This window comes from Myxine glutinosa, chromosome 3, assembly GCF_964187855.1.
Source record: "Myxine glutinosa chromosome 3, kmMyxGlut1.1, whole genome shotgun sequence".
NCBI classification, from domain to species: Eukaryota; Metazoa; Chordata; class Myxini; order Myxiniformes; family Myxinidae; genus Myxine; species Myxine glutinosa.
This window is the reverse complement of record NC_136263.1, coordinates 137,126,442-137,152,590: the sequence shown is the minus strand read 5'-3', so window position 1 is coordinate 137,152,590 and position 26,149 is coordinate 137,126,442. Positions and strand designations below refer to the sequence as shown.

The 26,149-nt window shown below is 44.8% G+C and overlaps 1 protein-coding gene across 2 annotated transcripts in view; it reads left to right on the top strand.

Moving 5' to 3' along the window:
- The window catches only part of LOC137423181 (cyclin-J), a 109,950-nt gene extending 84,263 nt beyond the window's left edge, over positions 1-25,687 (top strand). Inside the window, exons 4-5 of one of the 2 annotated variants that reach the window (XM_068110063.2) lie at positions 20,865-21,024; positions 22,826-25,687. In XM_068110063.2, coding sequence (XP_067966164.1) covers positions 20,865-21,024; positions 22,826-23,396 — 731 coding nt within the window. In that variant the 3' untranslated portion in view covers positions 23,397-25,687. Of the gene's footprint in view, positions 1-20,864; positions 21,025-22,776 lie in introns of both variants that reach the window. The other variant, XM_068110066.1, reaches the window with a different exon arrangement.
- The last annotated feature ends 462 nt before the right edge of the window (positions 25,688-26,149 follow it).

Genomic DNA, 26,149 nt, shown 5'->3' with positions numbered 1-26,149 from the left:
GAACACCTTCTTCGTCGTGGCAATCAGGTCGTTGACGTCCTTGAACATTTCTCGGACTGTCTCGCAGACACGGTGGAGCGCGTGGGCAACGCAAGTCACATGCAGCAAGTCCGGGAAGAGTTCTTTCAGGGCATGGCCGGCCTTGATCATATAGGCTGCGGCGTCGCTGACGAGGACCTTGAGGCACTCCGGCTTGAAATCAGGCCAAAGATAGCGCTGCGTGTCATTGACTGCGCGCACGATCTCCCCGGAGTTGGTCTTCTCCAGAAACATGCACTGGACGAGGTGGGGACGAAAGTACCCCTCCTTGGACAAGCGTCCCGCGATGATGTTGGCCACATATCGACCTGCCGAATCGGTCGTCTCGTCGACGGACAGCCAGATGGGCTGCTGTCCGAGGTCGGCACGGATCCCCGCCAAGGCCTCGTCGTAGCACTTGTCGAGGTAGTGCTTTCGAATCCAGCTTTCATCGGGGATCTGGAGAGTGATGTGCTTCTCCAGGAACGACCGGAGGGCAGGGTTTTCCAATTTCGACCATGGGATGCCAGCGGCCAGCATGGCCTGGCACAGCTCCTGAGCCACGACGTCGCACTTGTGCCTCTTTCCGCCACCAAAGTCCTCCATGGTGGCTTGCGTGACCGTCCTCTTCTTCTTCAAGGCCAAGTTGTTCTTGTGGCGGTCTCCTCGGACATGTTGGGCCAGCTCAGACTTCTGCTTCGCCCGGAAAGTCTTTTCACAAGCTCGACAGAAAGCCGTGTCACTCGACACGTACTTGAAGGTGGCCCCATCGCCGCCAGCGTTGAATTCCTTCAGCCACTTGTCACGAAGAGCAGCACTCATCTTGATAGGAGACTTGTTCACACTTTGTGTACACTCTCTCACTGTAGTACACCGCCTCACTGCTGTACACGCTGGGGACGCAATGCACGCAAGTGGACGCAACGTTTTGTTTTTGAGATCGATCGCAGTTCAAAATTTCGATCGCAGGTAAAAATTTCGAAAAATTCCCTATTTTTTTTTAGCATTGCCAGACATTTTCGACCAAAAAGGGCATTTTATTTTATTTTTCCCGAAAAAAGGGCGAAATATTTTTTTTCTCTGAAAATAGCAAAAACAATTTTTGCGCGCAAAAAAGCGGTTTTATGTGAAAAAATAAAAAATATTTTTTCACATAAAAATCCGATGTGCAATGATGACATTTAGGTCTGATAGAACATTATGTAGAAAAATCGAGCAATGTGATGGTGAATTGAGGCTACAAATAATCAGTAAATCTTGCATTGATCTGCACATCACATCAGGGTATGGAAGTGTAGGAGTAGTTCTGTGATATTCCAAGTCTGCCCCTCTCGTTTGAGTCTGACTTACCAAAACTTTGCTAGGAAAAGTTGAAGAGCTTTCATTGCTTATGACTCATCTGGGTCACCATTTGCTTTCCTCTGAAGTCTTTAAAAAAAAGAAAAAAAAGAATATATATATATATATATATATATATATATATATATATATATATATATATATATATATACATACATATCAGTCACTATGCGACCTTCATATCATCAGTGGAGAACCGCCAGCAAGGTGTCCCATACAGCTGCTGCTGCACCTTACTGGGAGCGATAAGCACCGCCCGCCAAGGCGGACGTGCATGGCGATGACGTCATGTTGTCCGCTCATTAGGTTGGAGAACCAGATTACAGATACCATTATATATATATATATATATATACATACATACATACATATATATATATATATATATATATATATATATATATATATATATATATATATATATATATACACATACACACATACACACACAGACTTGGCATTTAATATGGAATATTTTTTTTGTGGGGGTGAACTTACTTTTCAAGATGACTTGGAACTAAAAGTTCATTGGAATTATGTTGAAATTATTCTAGATTTTGTTAATGTGACCTTTAAAAGAAACAAAAACCACATTTGACATTTCGAAGCAAATAAATTGATCCTTGAAAGTGATGTAAACTGATATCGAATTCAATTCACGGACATTACTGTGTTAAACTTCTGTGCGTTTTCCAGAAGTATCTCTTTATTTTGCACATTAGCCAAAAATTTTTTTTAACAAAAACAAAAGTTAAATTACGACTGGGATTACGGACAGTAAAATTACAGTTCAGTTCTTCGTGTAACCCCCACGAGCATTCAGGAGAGCACGTACACGTTGAGGCATGCTGTTCACGAGATATGCCAAGGTTTGGACAGGCATCGCTTGCCATGCAGTTACAATAGCCTGCTGCAATTCACGCACAGAGGCACGCTGCTGGTCCAAGATGTCGATTTGACGCGTTAATTCTGCCCACAAGTTCTCTATCGGATTCATATCCGGCTCTCTGGCCCACTGCAATCGGCGCTGGCGGTGTTGTCTGGTCAGGCCTGGCTTTCTCAGGGGACGCCTGGCACGATAGCCTGCTTGAACCAGTCGTTGGTTGACTAGCCTTCTGGATACAGGCACATTTGTCAGTTGCTGCCACTCAGCCCTCAGCCGATTAGCTGACTTGGTACAGCCATTGCGGACTAACCGGTGCAGCTGGCGATCATCACTCCTTGTGGTTCTGCGGGGACATCCTGGCCTCGGTATTGGAGTAGGGACACCCCTCTGAGAATTTCGTTTCAGGATCTTTGACACCTGACCTTGAGTGATGCCATACTGCCGAGCAATAGCACGCTTTTTCATGCCGTAATTTCGTAAAGCCACCACTCCATGACAAACAGCATTGTCGAGTTGACGGACCATCTCCTGAGGAAGCGGCATTAACTTTTGGAGACGTGCAGCATTTGTTTTCCACTCATACAGAACGCAACAACCCTTGTATACCCGACTGTGAAGCCAATCATCAAATGCACCTGTCCGTACATTTTGCCACGCCACCTGTGATATAATCCTGTTGTTGACTTCTTGCTGCGACAGACAATCAGTGACATGGTTCTTTTAACAAATAAATCACCAAAGTGTAAAATAAACTCACCAGATTGATATACTGAGATAAGAAAGTAAACCCAAGTCGAGAAAAAAAAAATATTCCATATTAAATGCCAAGTCTGTATATATATATATACATATATATATATACAGACTGGCCACGCCTGACCAGACAACACCGCCAGCGCCGATTGCAGTGGGCCAGAGAGCACCGTCAATGGCAGCCAGGACACTGGAATCACGTGATCTTCAGTGACGAGTCTAGATTTCTGGTCTATCGTCAAGATGGCCGCGTCCGAGTGCGCAGACAAGTGCGTGAAGCCTACAACAAAGATTGTATACTGCCGAGAGTCCAAGCTGGAGGTGATGGGGTGACCGTTTGGGCTGCTTTTCATGCAGGGGGCAAAACTGACCTGGTTGTTCTGAATGGAAACCTGAACCAGTTCAAGTACAGGGCCATTCTGGAAGAAACATTGCTTCCATTTGCTCGTGCAGCCTTTCGAGGAAACTTCGTCTTCCAAGATGACAATGCACGGCCTCATCGTGCTCGCATGATCCAACACTTTCTTGCTGACCATGGTGTAGAGCATATGGAGTGGCCTGCCATGTCCCCGGATATGAATCCGATAAAGAACTTGTGGGCAGAATTAACACGTCAAATCGACCACTTGGACCAGCAGCCGACCTCTGTGCGTGAATTGCAGCAGGCTATTGTCACTGCATGGCAAGCAATTCCTGTCCAAACCTTGGCAAATCTCGTGAACAGCATGCCTCAACGTGTACGTGCTCTCCTGAATGCTCGTGGGGGTTACATGAAGTACTGAACTGTAATTTTACTGTCCGTAATCCCAGTCGTAATTTAACTTTTGTTTTTGTTAAAAAAAATTTTGCCTAATGTGCAAAATAAAGAGATACTTCTGGAAAACGTACATAAGTTTAACACAGTACTGTCCATGAATTGAGTTCGATATCAGTTTACATCACTTTCAAGGATCAATTTATTTGTTTTGAAATGTCAAATGTGCTTTTTGTTTCTTTTAAAGGTCACATTAACAAAATCTAGAATAATTTCAACATAATTCCAATGAACCTAAGTCATCTTGAAAAGTAAATTCACCCCCACAAAAAAAATATTCCATATTAAATGCCAAGTCTGTATATATATATATATATATATATATATATATATATATATATATATATATATATATATATATATATACTATTTTGTATGCAATGTCAAAGCTCATGGAAGAGCTAGAACACAGGATCCAGATGCAACAGAACAAAAGGAACAACAGAAAATAGACAGAGGGGGTAGGGGACATCAATAGCAGGGCCAAGAGACAAAATAGATTGAGACGGTGAAATAAGGGATGTGGGTAAGAATAAAGAGTAGGGGAAGATGCATGTGTTGGACAAGATGGACACAGCAGCATGCTCTCGGGAAGGAAAAACAGGAAATTTTGGAGAGTGGAGTGGTCTAACGGACTCGAAGTTGAGAGCTCAATCTTCTGAGCTCGGAATTGTTGAGTACATGAGCTTGTGCATGCACGAGGTGACAAAAAAAAACACAATCCCGTATGCAAAACGATGTACGTGGCTGATAGGAAAGCTCAGAGGTGGTGTGCTTGCCTTTGCGCCATCTAGACTGGGCTTCCTTTCCCCAACCCAATTATTAACCGTTGTTTAATATTTCCCATATCCTGCACTTTGCTTCTGACTGGAGGAACATTGAAAATGATAAATATAAATCATTTTATGTTCTTCTCACACCTCGGCTCCTTTGTACTATTTTCCTTTCCCTCCTGAATTGCCTCGAATTATATTCATCTAATTAAGCTGTCCTCTCCAGCTTTTTGAGGTAGTAGCTGCCATGTCGTGTCAGTCACTATGGCTGTTTGCGTATTTTGTACTTCAACGTACTCTATTATCATATTGGTCCCATGTCCACCTATTTTCTGCTTTCTCACTATCAGTACAAGATACTTAACACAGGTGTGTTATTTCACACCAATTTTAGCTCTTCATTGAGCCTCCTTCTCGGTACGAAAACACTTCTGAGTCTCCCAAGCAGGTTATTTGACTTTTGGGGGGAAAAGTTTTGGTTGTGAAATAAATACTTTACCATTTAAACCTTTTGAATATGTGGTGTACTACTATTGTCGGAATAAATTAACAGCACATTCTTTTGGAAATTTACTTTAGCCAGACTTTATTATTACAAGCCTTTCGGAGTGTGTTTGCTTTAGTTTATTTATTTTTTCAGCTCTACGTTTTACAAGATGTATTGCAAATTTTAAATTGTCAAACAACTTTGTAAATTCACGGATTGAAAAATATCCTCAGGTTTGTATCTTGATTGCATTCCTCCCTCTACGTCCCTACCCCCATTGTTCAGTGGTTTCCTTGCCGTTGAGCTGGTTCATGTCATAAGTTAACTGTTCAATGTCACTTATCCGCATTCCAGGTTGGTCCTTTGATGTCACACTGGTCCAATTATGTGCTTTTGATTTGATTACAAACGATTATGTCTGCTCAGAATGAACACCCCTCCTCCAGCAGCGTTTGTGGTCAGTGTGGTTGATTGCATATGATAACTGATGCATGTCATGAGGTCCCAAGAACACTGCCTTGATTGATTGTCTGGCCTGACCCACCCTTTGCCCTTTAGCTTTGAAGGGGAGTTGAGTATTTTTTTTTTCACTTTTGAGAAATGTTGGCGGATGCACGTTTGTTTCATGAGGCGAAACAAAACGTTGAATTATTTGTTAAATAAAAGGTTGGAGCACATGATTTAAAATAAAAGTAAAATTTTTAATTTTAAAGATTTTAAATAAAATAAAAGGTTGGAGCACATATGTATTCACATGATTTTACCTCCAACTACAAATCTCTGCATACATACATATGCGCATATACAGTGCCTATAGAAAGTCTACGCCCCATTCAAAATTTTGACTCAAATTCAAACTTTTGTTGCCTTATAGCATGGAATGAAAATGCATTAAATCAGACTTTTCCCATTTTTATTTATGCATCATAACCCACAACTTCCAAGTGAAAACCAAATTCTACAAACTTGAGGAAATTAATTAAAAATACAAAACCATAATATATTAATTTGGATAAGTGTCCAACCCCTTGCAATAGCAATTGTAAATTAACTAAGATGTAACCAATCACCTTCGAAATCACACACCAACTTAATTGGCTTCCACCTGTGTTAAATTGTTGTGATTCTGAATATTTCAGCTGTTCCTGTAGGTTTCCTTTGCTGGGAAGTGCATTTCACAGCAAAGACTCAACCATTAGCACCAAGACCTCTGGGATAAAGGGGATAAAGTTATGGAAAGGCACAGATCGGGAATAGGTATAACAATATTTCAAAGGCCTTGCATATCCCTTGGAGCACAGTCAAGACGATCATTAAGAAGTGGAAGGTGTATGGTACCATCAGGCCATCCCTCCAAACTGGATGACCATACAAGGTGGAGACTGATGAGAGAGGCCACCAAGGCCAATGTTAACTTTGAAAGAGCTATCAGGCCTTTATGGTAAAGACTGGTCACTGTGTGCATGTGACAACAATATCCCAAGCACTCCACAAGTCTGGCCTGTACGGTAGGGTGGCAAGAAGGAAGTCATTAATCAAAAAGGTCCACTTTGAGTCCTGTTTGAGGTATGCAAAAAAACTACTCTGGGAGTTCTGAAGCCATGTGGCAAAAAATTTTGTCGTCTGACAAATCCAAGATGGAACTTTTTAGCATAAATTTAAAACATTACGTTTGGCGCAAACGCAGCACAGCATATCACCCAAAGACCACCATCCCGACTGTGAAGCATGATGGTGGCAGCATCATGCTATGGGGATGCTTTTCACTGGCAGGGACTGGGAGACTTGTAAGGACAGAGGGAACAATGAATGGAGCCAAATACAGGCAAATCCATGAGAACCTGCTCTAGAGTGCAAAAGACCTTGGACTGCGGCAAAGATTTATATTCCAACAGGACAAAGACCCCAAGCATACAGCTGAATAAACACAAGAATGGCTTCAGACCAAGAATGTGAAAGTCCTTGAGTAGACCAGCCAATGCCCAGACTTGAATCCCATTGAGAATCTGTGGAAGGACTTGAAGATTGTTGTTCACCGATGCTCCCCATCCAACTTGACAGAGCTTGAGCAAATCTGCAAGGAAGAATGGGAGAAACTCCCGAAATCCAGATGTACAAAGCTGATAAACATACCCAAGAAGACTCGAAACTGCAATCACTGCCAAAGGCGTGTCGACAAAGTATTGACTTAGGGGGTTTCAATACTTATGTAAATTAGATATTTCTGTCTTTCATTTTTAATTATTTTGTAAAACTTTATAATAAAAAATTCCATATTGACATTATGGTGTATTATGTGCAGATCATTGACAAAAATCTCAATTTAATCAATTGTAAATTCAGGCTGTAACACAGTGTAATGTAACCTCTGAAATGTAACCTCTGAAATGTAACCTCTGAAATGTAACCTCTGACACAATGTAACCTCTGAAATGTGAAAAAGGTCATGCTATTTTTGTTGCCTTATTTACTGACTTCAACAGTTCCTTTGGTTGTTCCCTTACAGCACACAAAACCTTGTTAGCCAGTTTCACTTGTGTAATTGATAAAAGTGTAGCATTTGAAGGAATACGTGAATTGGTTGGTGTCTTATTATCTTAGTCGTCTCCAAATTCCTCTTGCAGCTTATTCATTTGTGCAGGTGTAAACGGAAACAAGTCTGAGTACTTTATGTATGATTAAATATACATGCTTCCAAAATTGTTTTTTCAAAATTCAAAATTCAAAAATCTTGAATAGCTGAGGACATCAAAGGGCAATTTTTCCGAGGCCTGATAAGCAGCTTTCATGTAAAATGCTCCCACTCTTTTATACAACTCCCTTTCATCGCCAATGCTCATGTCAACTTGATTAATAAGATTTTTCAACCTCTGCTTTGTTACTGTTCCAACTGAGAGTTTGTAGTCATGTAGGTGGTTTGTTGTATTGCCAAAGTACACCTTTGATATATACTGAACAGCAATAGAAACGTCACTTCATAAAAATAATTTTTGAACATTTCCCATAGAAATATCAATGCATTTCGTTTAGATATCTCGTTATTTACATTAGTCTGTATCTAAATTTAATCCTAACTACCGACAGTGATGCACACGTGGATAAAAACAGGTCACCAAAACGCAGGCAAAAAAACGACCATGGTACAAAGTCGTGCATGATTCCCATGGAAATCAAAATGCACGTGCGTCTCCTTGTGACTTTCCCTATAAAAGGCACCCCAAAACGTGTGTTCATCATTCGTGTTTCGATGCCAGCGCCATGTAAAAACTTACGAGGATTCAGAGAGACCAGGCTATTGGAAGATTGCATGCTGGACAGACTGCACGAATGGTTGCCAATGCTTTCCATGTCAACGTGAGAACCATTTACAGGTTACAGGAACAATACCAGGCCACCAACAGCACCGATGACCGCCCACGCAGTGGCAGACCGCGGGTAACAACACCACGACAGGATCGACAGATTGTGCATCATCACATCCAAGATCGCTTTACCAGGGCTACAGAAACTGCAAGACAAACAGTTGGAACCCACCAGAGACACATTAGTGGTGATACAGTCCGTCGACGTTTGAAGAACAGGGATGTCCGTTGTCACAGGCCGTATCATGGCCCCATTCTTACAGCTCGACACTGCCGTGACCGACTACAGTGGGCCACACAGCATCAAAATTGGCGTTACCAGCAGTGGAGAACCGTTCTTTTCTCAGACGAAAGCCGATACTGTGTTTCCATGGCAGATGGCAGAGTGAGAGTTTGGCGTAGACGTGGGGAACGCTACTCAGATGACTGTGTGATGGAAAGAGACTCGTGCGGTGGTCCAAACATCATGGTATGGGGTGCTATTGCTCTCAATCACAAAGTCGGTCCTGTGGTGTTCCAGAATATTGGTCCAGGAAGAGGCAATGGTGTCACAGCCGCTCGCTACATCGATCAACTCCTCAGACCTCACGTTGTGCCACATTTTGGACGTCACGGAAATCATGTCTTCCAGCAGGACAACGCCCGTGCCCACACTGCCAGAGCAACAAGGGACTTCCTGCAACAGAATGGCATCCAAACCATGCACTGGCTTGCGCTCAGCCCCGATTTAAACCCGATAGAGCATTTGTGGGATGAGGTTCAAAGAAGACTGAATGACGTTCGACCAAGGCTGACAACTGCAGCTCAACTCAGTCAGGCGTTTCTCAGAGTGTGGGCCCAAGTGACAAATGCCTTCATCAACCGATTAATCTCCTCCATGTACAGACGATGTATGGCTGTCATCAACGCTCACGGGGGTCACACAAGATACTGATTTTGACCTCCCTTGTTCTCACCTGGTCTTGTGTTTTTCTTATTCAGAACATTTCACATAATTGTTTGAACTGTGGTGACCATACCTGTAATGTTTCATGTTGATCCTAAATCTCAATTCGTGTTGATCATGACTTGAAAATAAAGACTACAAAATATTGATTCTGACTGACGTTTCTTTTGCTGTTCAGTGTGTAATCTACCAGTTTGATGGCATCAAATGTAACGAACTTGCTCAGCTGCTTTTTGAAGAAGGCTCAAAATATGTCAGCTACCAGGTTATATACTGGGATCCTCTCACGGCCAAAGAAAGTTGATGCAAGCGAAAGTTGGAAGCAATGACTCATGGGGGGGGGGGGGGGTGGGGTGGGGAAGCAAGTGTACTTCAGCAATAGGATATTCAAACGCGCAAACAGCTTACTGAATCCTGCTTGTGATACATGTTCAGATTTGAAATAGCTTTGTAAGTACTGTCGAGTTGCAATATTCTACACATCACTTTTTCTGATGTAAGCCACAAAATACTGACATACCTGACAACTTATTGGTAGTCATGATAAGAATACGTTTATGTTTTGTGCTTTTATCACACCGACTAGACTATTGAAAAATGTTTGTTTTTTTCTCGAAAAAATTCTCAAAATTTTTTCTCGAAAAAAACCCGCCCGATCACAAAAAATGCGAAAACCTTTCCTTTTGCTTCCAGAAGACCCACACACCCATGAGATTAGCTTGTAAGACGAGCTAAAATTGTGAGTTTGGTCCAAATCAATCCAAAACTTTTTGAGATATTGGGCTATATATAGTTTTTTGCCCTATCGATATTTTGCATTATAATATATTATTTATATTTTATATATATTTTGCTTTTAATATAATTTTATTATTTTAATGCTATATTAAATAGTAATTATATTAAATTATAATAATACATTTTTATTAAATTTAAATAATATGAATAAATAATATTAAATGTAATAACTATATTAAATAATAATATTAAATATTAATTTTAATGCTATATTATTTTATATATATTATAATATATATATTTTGCTTTTTGCGTTATATATGTGCATTATAGATATTGGGCTTATTATTTTGTTTTTTGCCTTTAATGGGGAAGAATCTTGCATTCTCGGATCAAGATCTGGATCTTCGCCAAAATCGAATCATTTTGTCTGGCACGTACCCAAACTCTACACCAAATTTTGGCTGAATCCGTCCACAACATTTTGAGATATCCTGTTCACAAACAGACAAACAGACAGAGACAGACAGACAGGGGTGAAAACGTAATCTCCATCCGCCGTCGGTGGCGGAGGTAATAATAATAAACTGAATAGTCATTGAGTTACGTGTATGTTTGTACTCTTTATTTTATAATTACATTGCAGTTTGTTTGAAATCAAACCTCATTTTGCCTGCACGAAATCACTTGCTCCATTTGCTGAGTGACTAGACGATCATTTTGCAAAGTGGTTGATACAGAACGTCTAGCTTGGGAAGTGATAGCAAGCTGCTTGCTAACAGAACAAACCAAGCAGGCTGCTTGCTACAGACATTTACAATTATGCCTTTAATGTGGAACTTCGCAAATAATAAATGCCAAGCAATCCCATGTTGACAGAAGAAGAAGAAGAAGAAGAAGAAGCACCACCTTTCGAGCCTGGTGTTGGCTTAGCGGTTAGGGTGCCGGCTTGGGACCCTAGGATCCTGGGTTTGAATCCCGGTCGATCGCTGAATTAACGCCGGGGGGGTTGACTCAGCCTGTCATCCTTCTGAGGTCGGCAAATTGAGTACCAGTTCACTGCAATGAAATTGAGTACCGGGCGGTAACGCAAGAGGCAACTAACAGGGTTGGTGGCAGGAAGGGAATCTGGCCGTAAAATATTGCTCCAAAAAGGGGACCACGGCGCCCAAACAAGGCCAACCCCCGCTCTGCGAGGAAAAATGGCTTCGAAATGTGGTTATTTATTCCATATGTTGACAATATGGAATAAATAAATCAAACGCACGACACCGTCTTTCCCGCTCCGATCGGTCCAACAAGAATTGCGAAGGGAGAGAAGAACGAGATGACCTTGTCCTTGTCCTTGGTGCCAAAACTCTGCACATCGAGGCTGCTCATCTTCTCTATCTTTGACTTGATGTTGCCTTGAATGTTCAACTTTTCACACAGACAAAGCGCAGTCAAACGGATCGCCAAATTCGACACCGGATGCACTTTTAGTGCTTTAAGTAGTTGGTTGCTTGTTTTGATGTTTATTGCTTGATACCATTTAAATTTAAATAATACCATTTAAATTACATCATGGAGAATATTGTTACGGTCGCGGTTTAGATGTTATTTACCGAGCGGTGGTATTGCCGCGACCGAACAGATATTCCCCGACTAGACCCCGATTCCACCCAGACGTTGACCAAATCGCGCTATGCTAAATCAATGATGGAAAGGACACAACGACTGGGATAGATGAAACGACGCAAGGGGTACAGTTCTCAAGACCTCCGGAGGAGGGTATAATTACAGTGGTGGAGAAAAGGGGGTAGATTACAAGGTAGTGAGGTAAAGACACAGAAGAGATGGGCACTTAATTACAGTCTTATCTTAGCCCAGACAGACCACAGACAAACGGAACAATGTAGACTTACACAGGGATTGATGGCAGGAATCGACAGGTAGGTTGATAGCACAAGGTGCACCTTGGCTCGGGGACAGGATCAAGCACGGTCCAAGACATGCAGGGAGGTGTCACAGCGCTCGGAAGGGACGTCTCTCTTGCTTCAAGCTCAGCGCGCATCTCACGTCACCTCCCTCTTCCTGCGCATGCTCAGCGGGGAGTGACACGCCCTCGGCTGGTTGGCTCCGCCCCCCTGGGGCCGGTCCGCCGCTTCCATTGGGTGCGGGGGTTACCGGGCTCCGCCCTTGACGAGGAGCTGACAGGGAGCCCCTATTTGGTAACCCCGTCGAGCACATGTTCGATGGCGGCTCGTTGGGAAGGCCTCGTGCCCTCCCAACACCCCCTACCAACCAAGCCGGAGTGAGGACGCGCACTCCCTGTGCACGCCGCTGCCGTCGCTGTTGTTGTTGTTGTTGTTGTTGTTGCTGAACCGTGAGGAAGAGCTGCGGGGAGGTATTGGGAGGTCCTAAACTTCCTAACGGTGCCATACAATCACATTCTGGCAACGAAGGGTCAGAATTAATGGACACGAGTCCTTAACTGACATAGACTAAGAATAACTAGCAAGATGTCCTATAGTTGTCTTACATGAGATGCGGTGAACCTGGGCACGACATTTAATGGGGGAAATAGGGGGAGGTCGGGTCTACAGAGTGTTGTTTACAGAAAATGGGACTAGGGAATGGGGGATTGGGGATAGTTGGGAAGTATTGAGGAAATAGGGGAATATTTACAAGCGGATATGGATGGATGTAAATCCCATATCCGCAACACTGCACCCTTCTCTACCTCGGGGCGTCCTGACCCGATAAATTTTTACCTACTTTAGTGTGGCAGTCAGATGTAGTTCCCTCTACTATTAACTCAACCCTGAGTGCGACAGTTTTACAGATATTCACAAATGAGTAAATATGTCCCCCTGCGACGTTGCACCCTTCTCCTAACAGAAACACACCCACAGGATAACCGAATCGCGGAATGGTCTTCAAACTATACATTGACGGTGGGGAGCATTATTTACTTTATTTACAAAACTAACCCAGGACCTGCGATTGTTCTTTCTGGGGGGAGACAGTCTGCTCTGCATCAATGCACCATTAAAGCACCCAAAAACGCACCAATACACACCCAAGCACCAATCGGTGCAGTCATCACTGTTCATCAATGTTCAACAATAAAAAATAAATCAACAACCCCTAACCCTGCAGGTGATCTCTTGCTCTTCGGCTCCCTCTGCTGGCTATTTACTTTCTTCCAGATGTTGTCATTTCCTTTCATTTTCTTACTGGCGGCCTATTTGAGCATAAAATGAAATGCACCCAACGTGTCCATTTTTATTTATTTATGGCCCACAGGGCCGACTAGTGTGGTTCACCTGTGGGGCATCGGTGCCCGGTGCCCAAGGTCCGCCAGCAAGATTTCGGGCCCTCATGGCCGGTTCCAGCAGAGGGGCCATGCCCCAACCCATGGGGTCCATCAGTGGGGCTCGGCCACAGACATGTGGTCCATAATGTGGTGCATCGATGCAGACAGCTGGTTCTGAGAGTTCCGGGCGCACAATGGCCGACTCACGCACGCTCCCTCGGCGCCCAATGGCGCACAGGTCATGTGGGAGAAAAAAAAGGGGAAAGACAAATGAGCGAGGGGTAAGGTCACAAGGGTACACGTCAATAAGGCAATGCAAGGCGAAATGCGTACGGAGAGCGAAATGAGAAAGCTCGTCCCTACCGTACGTCACCCCCCCTGTCACCTACACTACCCTTGCCCTTACCCCATATTTACAAAATCTACACATTTACAAATTCGTCGCTAATGTCTCGTCTCCCCATATTTCTCCAATACCAAATTCGTCACCACAATCCCTCCAACCAAAATTTGCCATCACCCAATTCGTCATCAATCCTCATAAGGAGGAAGAGATGGAACATCAAGCACAATGTCACACCCACGTCATGATGCGTCTCACATTCCAAACATCTGCACAATAAAATAACAAAACATGGCATGGTGTGGAGGTACGTCATCTCAGGTGAGTGCATGTAGATGGTGCGAGGAGACTTCAATCCTAACTATCCTCTAAATGACATTAACACACTTTACACTACCCGGGGTCTCTCCCTGCCAATCCATTGGCCAACTTACACTCTGGGTTCTAAAAACCAATTCCCATTGACCAAACTGTGGTGCTTCTCAATTTGGGGTCTCACTCCCCCGATTCATCTCCCGGTGCCCTTGCACAATTTCTGGGCTGTGACGTGTAGCTCTCCCAGCAGGTCTACCCACCTGCACACCTCCACCACTGTAGTTGCCACCCGAGCTTACCTGCTCCTCACCCTAACCTATCTAGCTGGGGAAGGCCCCTCCTGGCTCTGTCACCCCACTCGGTGCCCTCTGGCACTGGGCTACCCGGGTCCGTCCTCCGGATCCTCGGGCCCCATCCACAACAATTCTACCGGCTCCCAGAGCCCACCTGCGGCCTCACCTGGCCGACATCCTCACAGTGGTGGAGTGCCCAAACCAACTACACACACTAACAGGCTACACGCCCAGCCATTTCCACAACACTAATGCACCCATCCAAACATCATTCTTCCAACCGCACCACAGATGCCAATATCCAACCACAATTTACCTGTACCCTCTACCTAACACTTACACTACCCGCCCCGGGTATTCGTGATGGGTGTCCATCCTTCCCCCATTCACACCTTCGCACCATCCACTCCACTCCATAGTTTCCACCATACTCACTCCACGACCATCCATCCCAATACGCCATATATCCCATACCATTTATTCCACACAACCATTCTCCATACCTGTTGTTGCACACCTGTGCACTCACACCTGGTGCCACCTGCACCCTCCTCCTCTTCCTGGACCATTTGGGTCATCACAACACGCAATCACCACTACTCCCTCATACACTGCTCCATACACCTGTTCAGTTGCACACCTATGCAATCACACCTGTTCAATCACACCTGTTCAATCCTCAAACACACGGCATCATCTCATCTAACTACTCCCCTCTGAAACTTGCGCTTCCCAGTCACCCCTTTAAACTATTGCGCTCCCACGTCATTATCATCCACACTAATCTGCCTGCGTCCCCACTACAGGTATCAGTCACTAACTAATCTTAACGTCACCTAAGGTCATCTTCTAGGGCCCTACACACAATATCCTAACCCTCCCGGGCTAGTTTTCACTGCCATACACCCCATAAGTCTAGTGCTCCTTTGCCCCCGCTCGCCGTGAGGGATGGTGGATTGCCCATCCCACCACATCGGGGAGGTCCCACTATCAATTTTGCTCGTCCAAATTCCAACGAATTCAAAAATTTTCCATTTACTGCCAATTCTACCCACTATTATAAATTTCGTATCAAATCACTACCATCATCATCACAGTCCGCTATATCCTAGCCTCGGTGCGTCATGACTGTAGTGAAATTATACCAAGGTGAACCCAGGGGTGCTCGCTACGGAAGGGGCCGTCTATAAGACCCGGGACAACCGGGGCGTGCGGACACTTCAGCGGAACTCACTGTGACATTATCCAGTAGTTTGAATGGTATGTACGCCCCCAAATGCTGCGCTGCGCTAACCATTGTTATATTGAAACTACCATTGCTGCTCATGAATGCTCTGATTACCTTCGCAAAAGCGGAAGGTTATGTTTTGATCGCTGTGTATTTATTTGTATGTCTGTGTGTGTGTATGTTAATCGCATAACTCAAAAAGTATTCAACCGAATTGCATGAAATTTGGTGGGATGATTGGTTATTATACGGGACACATTTGATTAGATTTTGGGAAACAGATTTGCTCAAATTCTGACTATTTTTAACTCGATCGTATTTCACTCAAAGTTATGAGCGACTGAAGAAGAAGATGTCCATCCAGGACGTCATCACTATAACGCGATCTCCCGCGATCATTTCAACCTCAAAAAAAATTATAATTGTAGATTTGACAATAGATGAGGCATATTAACAAACGAATGAAACAGATTTGCTCAAATTCTGACTATTTTTAACTCGATCGTATTTCACTCAAAGTTATGCGCGACTGAAGAAGAAGATGTCCATCCAGGACGTCATCACTATAACGCAATCTCCCGCGATCATTTCAACCTCAAAAAAAATTATAATTGCAGATTTGTCAAGAGATGAGGCATATTAACAAACGAATGAAACAGATTTGCTCAAATTCTGACTATTTTTAACTCGATCGTATTTCACTCAAAGTTATGAGCGACTGAAGAAGAGGATGTCCATCCAAGACGTCATCACTATAACGCGATCTCCCGCAATCATTTCAACCTCAAATTAAATTCAAATTGCAGATTTGTCAATCGGGGAGGCATATTAACAGACGAATGAAACAGATTTGCTCAAATTCTGATTTTTAAAAATCGATCGCATTTCACATAAAGTTTCACATCGCATACACTCCCATGCCAAGTACAGAACAGTAGCTGCGGCGAAGGTATGCGCTCTACCGAGTGCCCGGATTCTAGTTTAATACCTGTTCCATGTATGTATTTTTACAGGATGTATTGCCGATCTAAATGATATTAAACCTACCCAGAGGTCAAGTCGTGTCTGAGCTTGATTTTCACGACAATGACATCATTAAACTCGGTTCGTAAAGCCGAGCAATGAATTCGGGTGGTTTGGTCGCCTGCAGGTTGAATCCGTCCGGCCTTCGGTTCAAGGGAGGTGGTTTGGTTGGGCCGAGGTTCCACGCACCATCTCGGCGCGGCACCTTGCGGTCCCGAGCCCGATGGCTCAATCTCCCCCGGTCGGAACCCCGTCCCCACGAGGGGGCACCGTTCCGCTTCCTCCCACTCGCCTTTGAACCGGACCGGTCGCCTCGCCCGCCAAGGCCCGGACTCGACCGTGCGGGGCGGGGCCAAGCCCGAATCGGCAACGACGCTTCGAAGAGAAACGACGCAGCTTCGATCCGCGCCGGGCCTCGCATCCAACAAAGCACACCGCGCCCCGAGTGCTCGCATCGGCTATCCGTCGCCCTAACCGCTAACCCAGTTACCGTCGATGCTTCACCTGCATGCTCACACGCATACGCTACCCCTTTTACCCTCACAAAACCCGGCGTTCCAACGCCGTCCGTACATTCCACCAACGCTCTCCCTGTTACACACCACTCCTCTCGCGCACACTCTTGCGCACACCTCGGTCCACACCTCTCCTCCGTTACGTCCTCCGTAACACTCACCATGGGCGTGCACTCTGGCATCCACCCACTAACGCGCTCAGATGGGCTCTCCCACACTCGCGCCATGACCAACTCAGGTGTGCTTCCTCGCACACCCTCAACCATTCCAAGCGTGCATTCTCGCACCCGCTCCACCACCAACTCACTCCTCGTGTCACTCTCACCCTCGCACGTACACTCCATACACCCCGACGTGCATTCTCGCTCGCACTCGGTTTCACTCCCACACGTTATAACACACCCACTCGCCGACGCACACTTTTTCCTCACACGCGTGCCATTTTTACTCACACGGGACCCTTCACCAACGCCCGGGTGCCATATCGATCCCAATCGCGCGACAATTCTTTTGTCGCTAAACATCCTTTTACAAAATCTCCCAGCACAATACACAGCACGTCTCACCTTCGGGGTTCTTCTTCCTCCCTGCACCAAAACCTGCAAACTTCCATTCGGGTTAAGCACAGCATCGTGATGTGAGCAGGGACTTTGCACATTTTCCATTTCTCCCTGCAATTCCCGGGCTACCTCCGTCATCTCTTCAATTTTAATTCCCAGCACTGCTTTTTCTTTATTCACCTCGACGACCGCTGGCTTTAATAAAACACCCTCCTCTACCTCATCGGTCGCCGGCTTTTCCAAACCCGGTGTCGCGATTTCTACCCCCGTCATTGTACCCGCGCTTTCCTCCGTTTCGCTCAACCAGCGCTTCTCGACCTGCGTTACCTCCTCGTGCACCCCTGGGACCCTTTCGCCCAACTTGCGGTCTCTGTCCCTCTGCTCCCTTGCCTCTCTATCGGCCCTCATTCCGTTCGTTGTTGCTTCAATTTGGTTTCCCAATTCGTTCGTTATTGCTTCAATTTGGTTTCCCAATTTGTTTAACAATCGCTCACTGTTCCTGTTCAAAAGAGCTTCCATTTCAGCCATAAATAATTGCATGTCTTCCACCGTTGGTACAAAGGGCGCGGCAAAATTTGGTGCCGCTACACCCACGTGCGCGAGGACGCCATTTTGTGCGTCTGAAACTCCCTCAACCATATTGCCCATGTTCTCCTCTACTTCGTCCCTCTGATCCTGGGTTGATTCTACCCCACTCTCCTCTACCGGAACCCAGCCGTCTTGATCTGCCATAGCGCGACTTTCAAAATTCGGGTTTTTGTAAAACAAAAGCAAATTTCGGTACTTTATAATTTTGACCAAATTTTTTTCCTAGATGTTTTTTTTAAAAATTTGGTTCGGGCCTCGAATCCCACTCCTGACACCAATTGTTACGGTCGCGGTTTAGATGTTATTTACCGAGCGGTGGTATTGCCGCGACCGAACAGTTATTCCCCGACTAGACCCCGATTCCACCCAGACGTTGACCAAATCGCGCTATGCTAAATCAATGATGGAAAGGACACAACGACTGGGATAGATGAAACGACGCAAGGGGTACAGTTCTCAAGACCTCCGGAGGAGGGTATAATTACAGTGGTGGAGAAAAGGGGGTAGATTACAAGGTAGTGAGGTAAAGACACAGAAGAGATGGGCACTTAATTACAGTCTTATCTTAGCCCAGACAGACCACAGACAAAGACAGGGATTGATGGCAGGAATCGACAGGTAGGTTGATAGCACAAGGTGCACCTTGGCTCGGGGACAGGATCAAGCACGGTCCAAGAGATGCAGGGAGGTGTCACAGCGCTCGGAAGGGACGTCTCTCTTGCTTCAAGCTCAGCGCGCATCTCACGTCACCTCCCTCTTCCTGCGCATGCTCAGCGGGGAGTGACACGCCCTCGGCTGGTTGGCTCCGCCCCCCTGGGGCCGGTCCGCCGCTTCCATTGGGTGCGGGGGTTACCGGGCTCCGCCCTTGACGAGGAGCTGACAGGGAGCCCCTATTTGGTAACCCCGTCGAGCATATGTTCGATGGCGGCTCGTTGGGAAGGCCTCGTGCCCTCCCAACACCCCCCTACCAACCAAGCCGGAGTGAGGACGCGCACTCCCTGTGCACGCCGCTGCCGTCGCTGTTGTTGTTGTTGTTGTTGCTGAACCGTGAGGAAGAGCTGCGGGGAGGTATTGGGAGGTCCTAAACTTCCTAACGGTGCCATACAATCACATTCTGGTGCAACGAAGGGTCAGAATTAATGGACACGATTCCTTAACTGACATAGACTAAGAATAACTAGCAAGATGTCCTATAGTTGTCTTACATGAGATGCGGTGAACCTGGGCACGACATTTAATGGGGGAAATAGGGGGAGGTCGGGTCTACAGAGTGTTGTTTACAGAAAATGGGACTAGGGAATGGGGGATTGGGGATAGTTGGGAAGTATTGAGGAAATAGGGGAATATTTACAAGCGGATATTGATGGATGTAAATCCCATATCCGCAACAATATGCATCACATGTATCGCATTCTTTATTTTATAGCGCTTCATTTAATACGGTGTTTGGTTTGAGAGAAACTAAACACACTAAACCAGGGGCGTCGAGAGAATTGGGGTCGGGGGGCAAATCTCTCCTCACTCACTGGTCACTGCCCGGGGTCCGTTGAGGGGCCCGAGCTTCTCCTGTAATTTTTTTAAACAGTACAGTGAAACCCCTCATCGGCTCATCCTCATTTCCTCATCGTTACATTTAAACCCAGAAGCTGATTTTGCTTTCTTGCCGGAAACCAAACAGCATTTACCGCTGTTAATGGTACAGTTTCAAACTTCACAGAAAATGGTTATTAACCAGAAATGTGAGTTACAAAGAAATGGGTTTGTGTCCTCTTTGTCCAAAAATAAATTATTAACCATCTTCTAATGTATTTTTTTGCCAATCTTAGGGAGAAGTAGTGTTCAACAGTCGAGGGTGTGAATTGACTCGATCGGTCCAAATGTCCCGCTATCTCCTTTATTTATGATCATACGGCAAAATAAAAGTGACCATTTGTTTTTCATTAAAGAAAGTTCCTTAAGTTATAAAAGAGAGAAAGGGTTGGGGTGGGGTCCCGGGCTTGTTTGCCTCGGGCCCATGCTGGCTCTCGACGCCCCTGCACTAAACACTAAACACAGCCAATGTACTGTCAATATACGGATGGGTTTGTGGTGTGGTTTACCTACTGTGAATGTGCAGTCTTCAGCCATGCCTCTGAAAGTCAAATTGGGTGTGCGGTCAGACATTTTCTGTGGTATGGGTTAGACATTTTCTAAACTTTAATTTGAGGTCTTGCAAGAAAGAGCTCGGACAATTAAAAGTGACACTTGGTTTTGGAAGAAATGGGAAACAAATGTTCTACTTGAATTTGAGGTAATGAATGGTTTAGGGTTCTAACTATTTTTACATACAGAATACATAGGTAGCTCCTTGGTTGATCGTGTTTCCCATGTTAAACCATTAGAGGGATGTCGTCTTTATAACTTTTGTTTGCAGTGTTCCTTTTGATCATTTATGAATATTCATGAAAAGCATGATGTGATTTGTCTTGCAGGTTTTTCGGTGCCATCCCGATGCAGGATGCAGATTGCATTAATATTCAAAAATGCTTTTCTCATTAACGTTGTGCTCCCTTCCTGTTCGCACAGACCATGTCTACCTCCGGTTCTACCCATCTCAGGTGGCGGCAGGCTGCGTCGCAGCCGCAAGAGCCTGTCTCCACTTATCTCCAACGTGGCCACCACAGTTTCAGCGCCTCACCAATTACTCTTGGGACCACCTAGCACCGTGCATGGAGCTGCTACTACTGTGAGCATGACAAAACAGGGGCCAGGAAATTAGACAAAGTCGTTGTCGAGTTTCCGAAGAATGTGTTTGTCCATAACTTTATGGGTAAAATGCACGATTTTAGTGTCGACCTGTGTTCAGATGGAATCAAATCTTTGTGCTTGCATGCATTTGGGGTTGTGCCTGGCCTAATGGATTGCAGGTTCCAAATGTCACAATGGACAGGCCAGAAGGGGAAATAATTTCATGTTAAATGCTGACATCAATTTGGCACACTGCCTTTTGAAGTTGAGATTGTTTTTGAAGATTTTCTTCTAATGGTACAAAAATCGAAATGGCATTGTCATAATTGTCACAGGAAGTCGTTCTGCATACGGAGGTTTGTCATTTCTCTTTTCAATTTGTGTGTGTGTCTGTGTGTGTTGTGTGTGTGTGTGTGTGTGGTGTGCCCGTGCCCATGCCCATGCCCGTCTGTCCCCTGGCCGTAACTTTTTTTCTTTTTTTTTTTACCATTTGAGCTATTGTCACCAAAGCTTTGTTATGATAATACATAGAAGGCAAATTAATATTTTTGTTAAAAGGTCAAATGATCAAAGGTCGGCATCACATAAATTTTCATCCGATTGACCTGAAATATCAATTTCCCATTTGTCATAAAATTTTCAACAAGAGCTTTATTATGATAATATGCAGAAGGCAAATTAATATTTTGGTCAAAAGGTCAAAGGTCAGCGTCACTTAAAATCGTCAATTTTCATCCGATTGACCTGAAATTTAAATAATTTGTATATTGAGTCACATAATTGGTTCACCAATCAAAAACTAGAAGCTGATGTGTTGTTGTTTTTTTTAGATCTAAAGCTCAAAGGTCAAGGCTGCAAAAAATCATCAATTTTCATTTTGTACTTTTAAAAAAAAACTCCCATTTTGTACAAACATGTACATTTTGTACTCCCATTTTGTACATAAAAACATTGCCTCAAACAGGGAACCATGATTGTCATGGGGCCTGAAAGGCTAACCCCCCTCTAGCAGGGAAAATGGCCTTAAAACGATCATTCATTCACTTAAAAAAAAAACTGTTTTCATTATTTTGATCATACGGAAAAGGAAGGCGTCTAAATACAAACAGACGTGGACGGGTTTTGCATTTTCAGATGCTTTCTAGTTTCCATTTTAATTGGTTTACTTTGGTAGTTTTTATTTCAAGACCGATATTTGCATGTTTTGCTCACGGCATGCATGAATGGCATACAAGCAAGGTCTTTGAATACAGCACCACTTTTTGACTTCCACATGGTGACATCAATACTCCAGAAAGCAGCAGATAATTTGTTCAGAGATATTTTATACTCGTAAAGGATATTGAAGCAGAAAATAACAGCTGACTTAACATTTTCTCTGATAGATATTTTTTGCTGACTAGATTTTTCAACCAAGTGTTTGCACATGTCTTTCCTTGGTGCTGCTTATCCAAGCGGGTTTAAAGTGTACAGGCATTACGAAATCCCAGCACCATGGTTTCAGCGGTAAGAGGTACGATGCCTCAATGTTTAACCTTATCGTTTTGCTCATGCTCGATTGAGAAGAGAAATGAGACAGACATGAAGAAACCTCCGTATGCAGAATTGAGAAGAGACATGAGAATCCTCAGTATGCAGAACGACTTCTTGTGACAATGACATTGTCATTTCAATTTTTGTACAATTTTGAACAATTATACAAGACCATGGAGCTTTGTTGATCAATAATTTTGTTGTTTGATGATCCTAGGATGTTGTGGAACATTGGTGAAAGTGTTTTTCTGCTGTTGTCGTGGCAGAGCACATGACAATGACTCCAAGGAGGCATCCAAGCAAAGTCCACTGCAGCAACACTCCCCTAGGCCTCAGCACATCTGTGAAGTACCTTTTCCAAACTCACCTGTCCACCACCACTCGTTACACCTCCCAAGTACGCATTCCCACCTTGCACCAACTAACACCACAGTGGCCAGTGTGGGACTACTGCCTGATTCTTCAGATCTTGTGGCACAACATGGCTTAACATTACCGCACAGTCTCTCTCTTCAGGAGAGTCCGGGCCTGCTGCCCAACCAGCCACATGTACATCTTCACCACCATCACCATCATCAGCTTGGACCAGCAGTGGGTATCGGCACTACACAGGGATTTGGGCATGTGGGCCCAGGGGGGACAACGGTGCACAGATCCCTGGGTCTGGCAAACTACCCCCTGGCAGCACTGCAGGGATTTCCAGTGCAAAACCACCACCCAGTCACATTAGAACTGGCTATGGTGACTGATGCAAAGCCCTTTCTTGGTGCTGCTTACCCAGGCGGGTTTAAAGTGTACAGCCATTACGAGATCCCAGCGACATGTTTTGAGCGGTAATAGGTACGATGCCTTAATGTTTTACCTTGTCATTTTAATCGGTTTTTAAAAATGATATTTGTATTTTTTACTTTTGTTTGTTGTATACGTTTCGTGGTGCCATTTTTGGCGAGGTCATTCTCACGCACATGGCAGTCCAGAAGTTGTGTGTCTGTCTGTCTGTTTGGCTGTTTGGCTGTTTGGCCGTGTCTGTGTCCATCAATTTGGCACAAACCATTCAGCAATGCATGCAACCTCAGGTAAGGAATGTTTGAAGTTAAGATTGTTGATTAATGGCTCATAACAGCTGGAATGTTTTGTTTCTTTCTGAAAAGACTTTCATCGTGCGTTTACCATGCACCGCTTTGGGGTTGCTGCTTAACTGCGTTTCTTGGAAGATTTCTTTTTGGGTGAATGTGAATCATTTTTGACAGGGAGTCGAACCTTTTTCCTATTTATACAACAACAACAACAGGCATTTTAAAGGCCATTTTCGCTGCAAGAGTGGGGGTTAGCCTTGCGGTCCCCATGACAATCTTCTCCATTTTGCCCTATTTTCTGCATCTCCCCTTGTTAACCCCCTTGCTGCATTTCTTCTTCCACCATCTTTAGCCAAGTCTTTCTCGGTCTTCCCCGTCCTCTACTTCCTTCCACATTCATTTCCATCACTCTTCTCAACCAGTCACTTTCATCCTTCCTCAACACATGACCAAACCATCTCAAACTGTTTCTCTTCACAGCATCCATCACAGGCTCTATTCCCATCATCTTTCGCAATTCATCATTTGGTTTCCTCTCTCTCAACGATACTCCACACATCCACCAAACCATTCGCATTTCCACCCTTTCCAGCCTTCTTTGCTGCTCTACGTTCATTACCCACGTCTCGCTCCCATAAATCATAACACTTCTCACACATGCAGCATACACCTTTCCCTTCAGCTTCAACGACACTCCCTTCCTCGTCAGCACGCCACTCAGTTCCCGAAACTTCTTCCATGCGCATCTCACTTCAGCAACCGTTGCCGAGTCTGATCCACCTTCTCCATTCAGCATGTCTCCGAGGTAACAAAATGTTTTCACACCTTCCAGCTTCACGCCGTCTCCAAGATCCAACTCAACATTTCCTCCATCTGCAGCTCCCTCTGTGCACACCTTTCACTTGAATGTAGCTGCCACACTGGTTAATGACCCTCTCAAACCACTACATTTTTGATGAACCCACTCAGCGCACATTGTACATTGAATGGAGTTCACTCCGACACCCTTCCTGCACATAGCACATGGCCACTTCCCACTTCTTTCCACCTCACCACATGCTTTACCACTTGCCATCACCTTTGTTTTTCCGATATTCACCTTCAGACCTTTCGTCTCCATACATTCCTTCCACTTGTTCATCTTCTCCTTCAGTCCATCCATACTTTCTGCAATCAACACCAGATCATCTGCATACAACAACTCCCACGGTAAACCCTTCTTTACGTTCTGAGCCAGCACCTCCATCACAGCTACAAATAGTAGTGGACTTAGTACCGACCCCTGATGCACTCCCACCTTCACCTCAACCTCACCACTGTTCCCGTCCTTCGTCCTTACAGCTGTGCGCTCTTTTGTACATTGCCATTACTACTCTGATCAACCATTCCTCCACTCCTAACTTCCTCAATGCCCATGTCACTACTTCACGTGGAACCATATCGAATGCTTTCTCCAGATCAACAAACCCAAGAAACAACTTCTTCCTCTTCTCCATGTACTTCTCCTGCAACTGCCTCACAATAAAAAGTGCGTCTGTCATTCCTCTTCCTGGCATAAATCCAAACTGCATTTCGTCGATCTTCACCTTCCTTATCCTCCTCTCCAACACCCTTTCCAATACCTTCATTCCATGCTCCAATAACTTTATCGCTCGATACGAGCCACAGTCCAGAGGGTCACCTTTCCCCTTGTATAGAGGGACGAGGGTACTCAGTTCCCAATCCACTGGAATGCGGCCTTCTTTCACCACCAGATTGCAGATCTCTGTCATTCTCTTCACACCCCAATTTCCCGCTGACTTCAACATATCTCCCACAACTCCCGTCGGCCCTCCCGCTTTTCTACTCTTCATTGCTTTAATCGCTTCCTCAACTTCCTTCTCGGTTATCTTCTCTGCCGGTCCGAAAACTGGGTTACTCTCTATGTTGCCATCCCATTCATTCTCTGCATTCAACAGTATTTCCATATATCTCTTCCATCTTCCTTTAATTCCATCTGGGTCCACAACGATTTGTCCCACTTCATTCTTCAAGCAACTCACCCCCATCACATCACACCTCTCTTTCGCTATCTGCTTTGCAATCCTGAATACTGCTCTCTGACCCTCTTACGAATCCAAGCGTTCTCCGAACATTTTCCTACATGCCTCCTGCGCCTTTGCTACCTCTTTCTTTGCAGCCTTCTTGGCTGCCTGATAACTTTCATGCTCTTCCTTTTCTGCCCCCGTACCCTTCGCCTTCTGCCACTCCTTGAACTTCTTCCTCTTCTCGTCAATCTTCTTTCCAACTTCATCATCCCACCACCATGTTTCCGAGTGCCTCGGTGGTCCTTTTGTCCATCCACATACCTCACCAACGGCTCCCAACTGACTAGCTTTCATTGACATCCAACCACTTTCAAGCTCAACCACATCATCCTCCACCATACTCAGCCTCTCTTTTAATGCCTCCCTCACTGTCACGTCTTTCAACCTCCACACCTTCATTCTCGGTTGGTACTTTACCCGCCGAGCT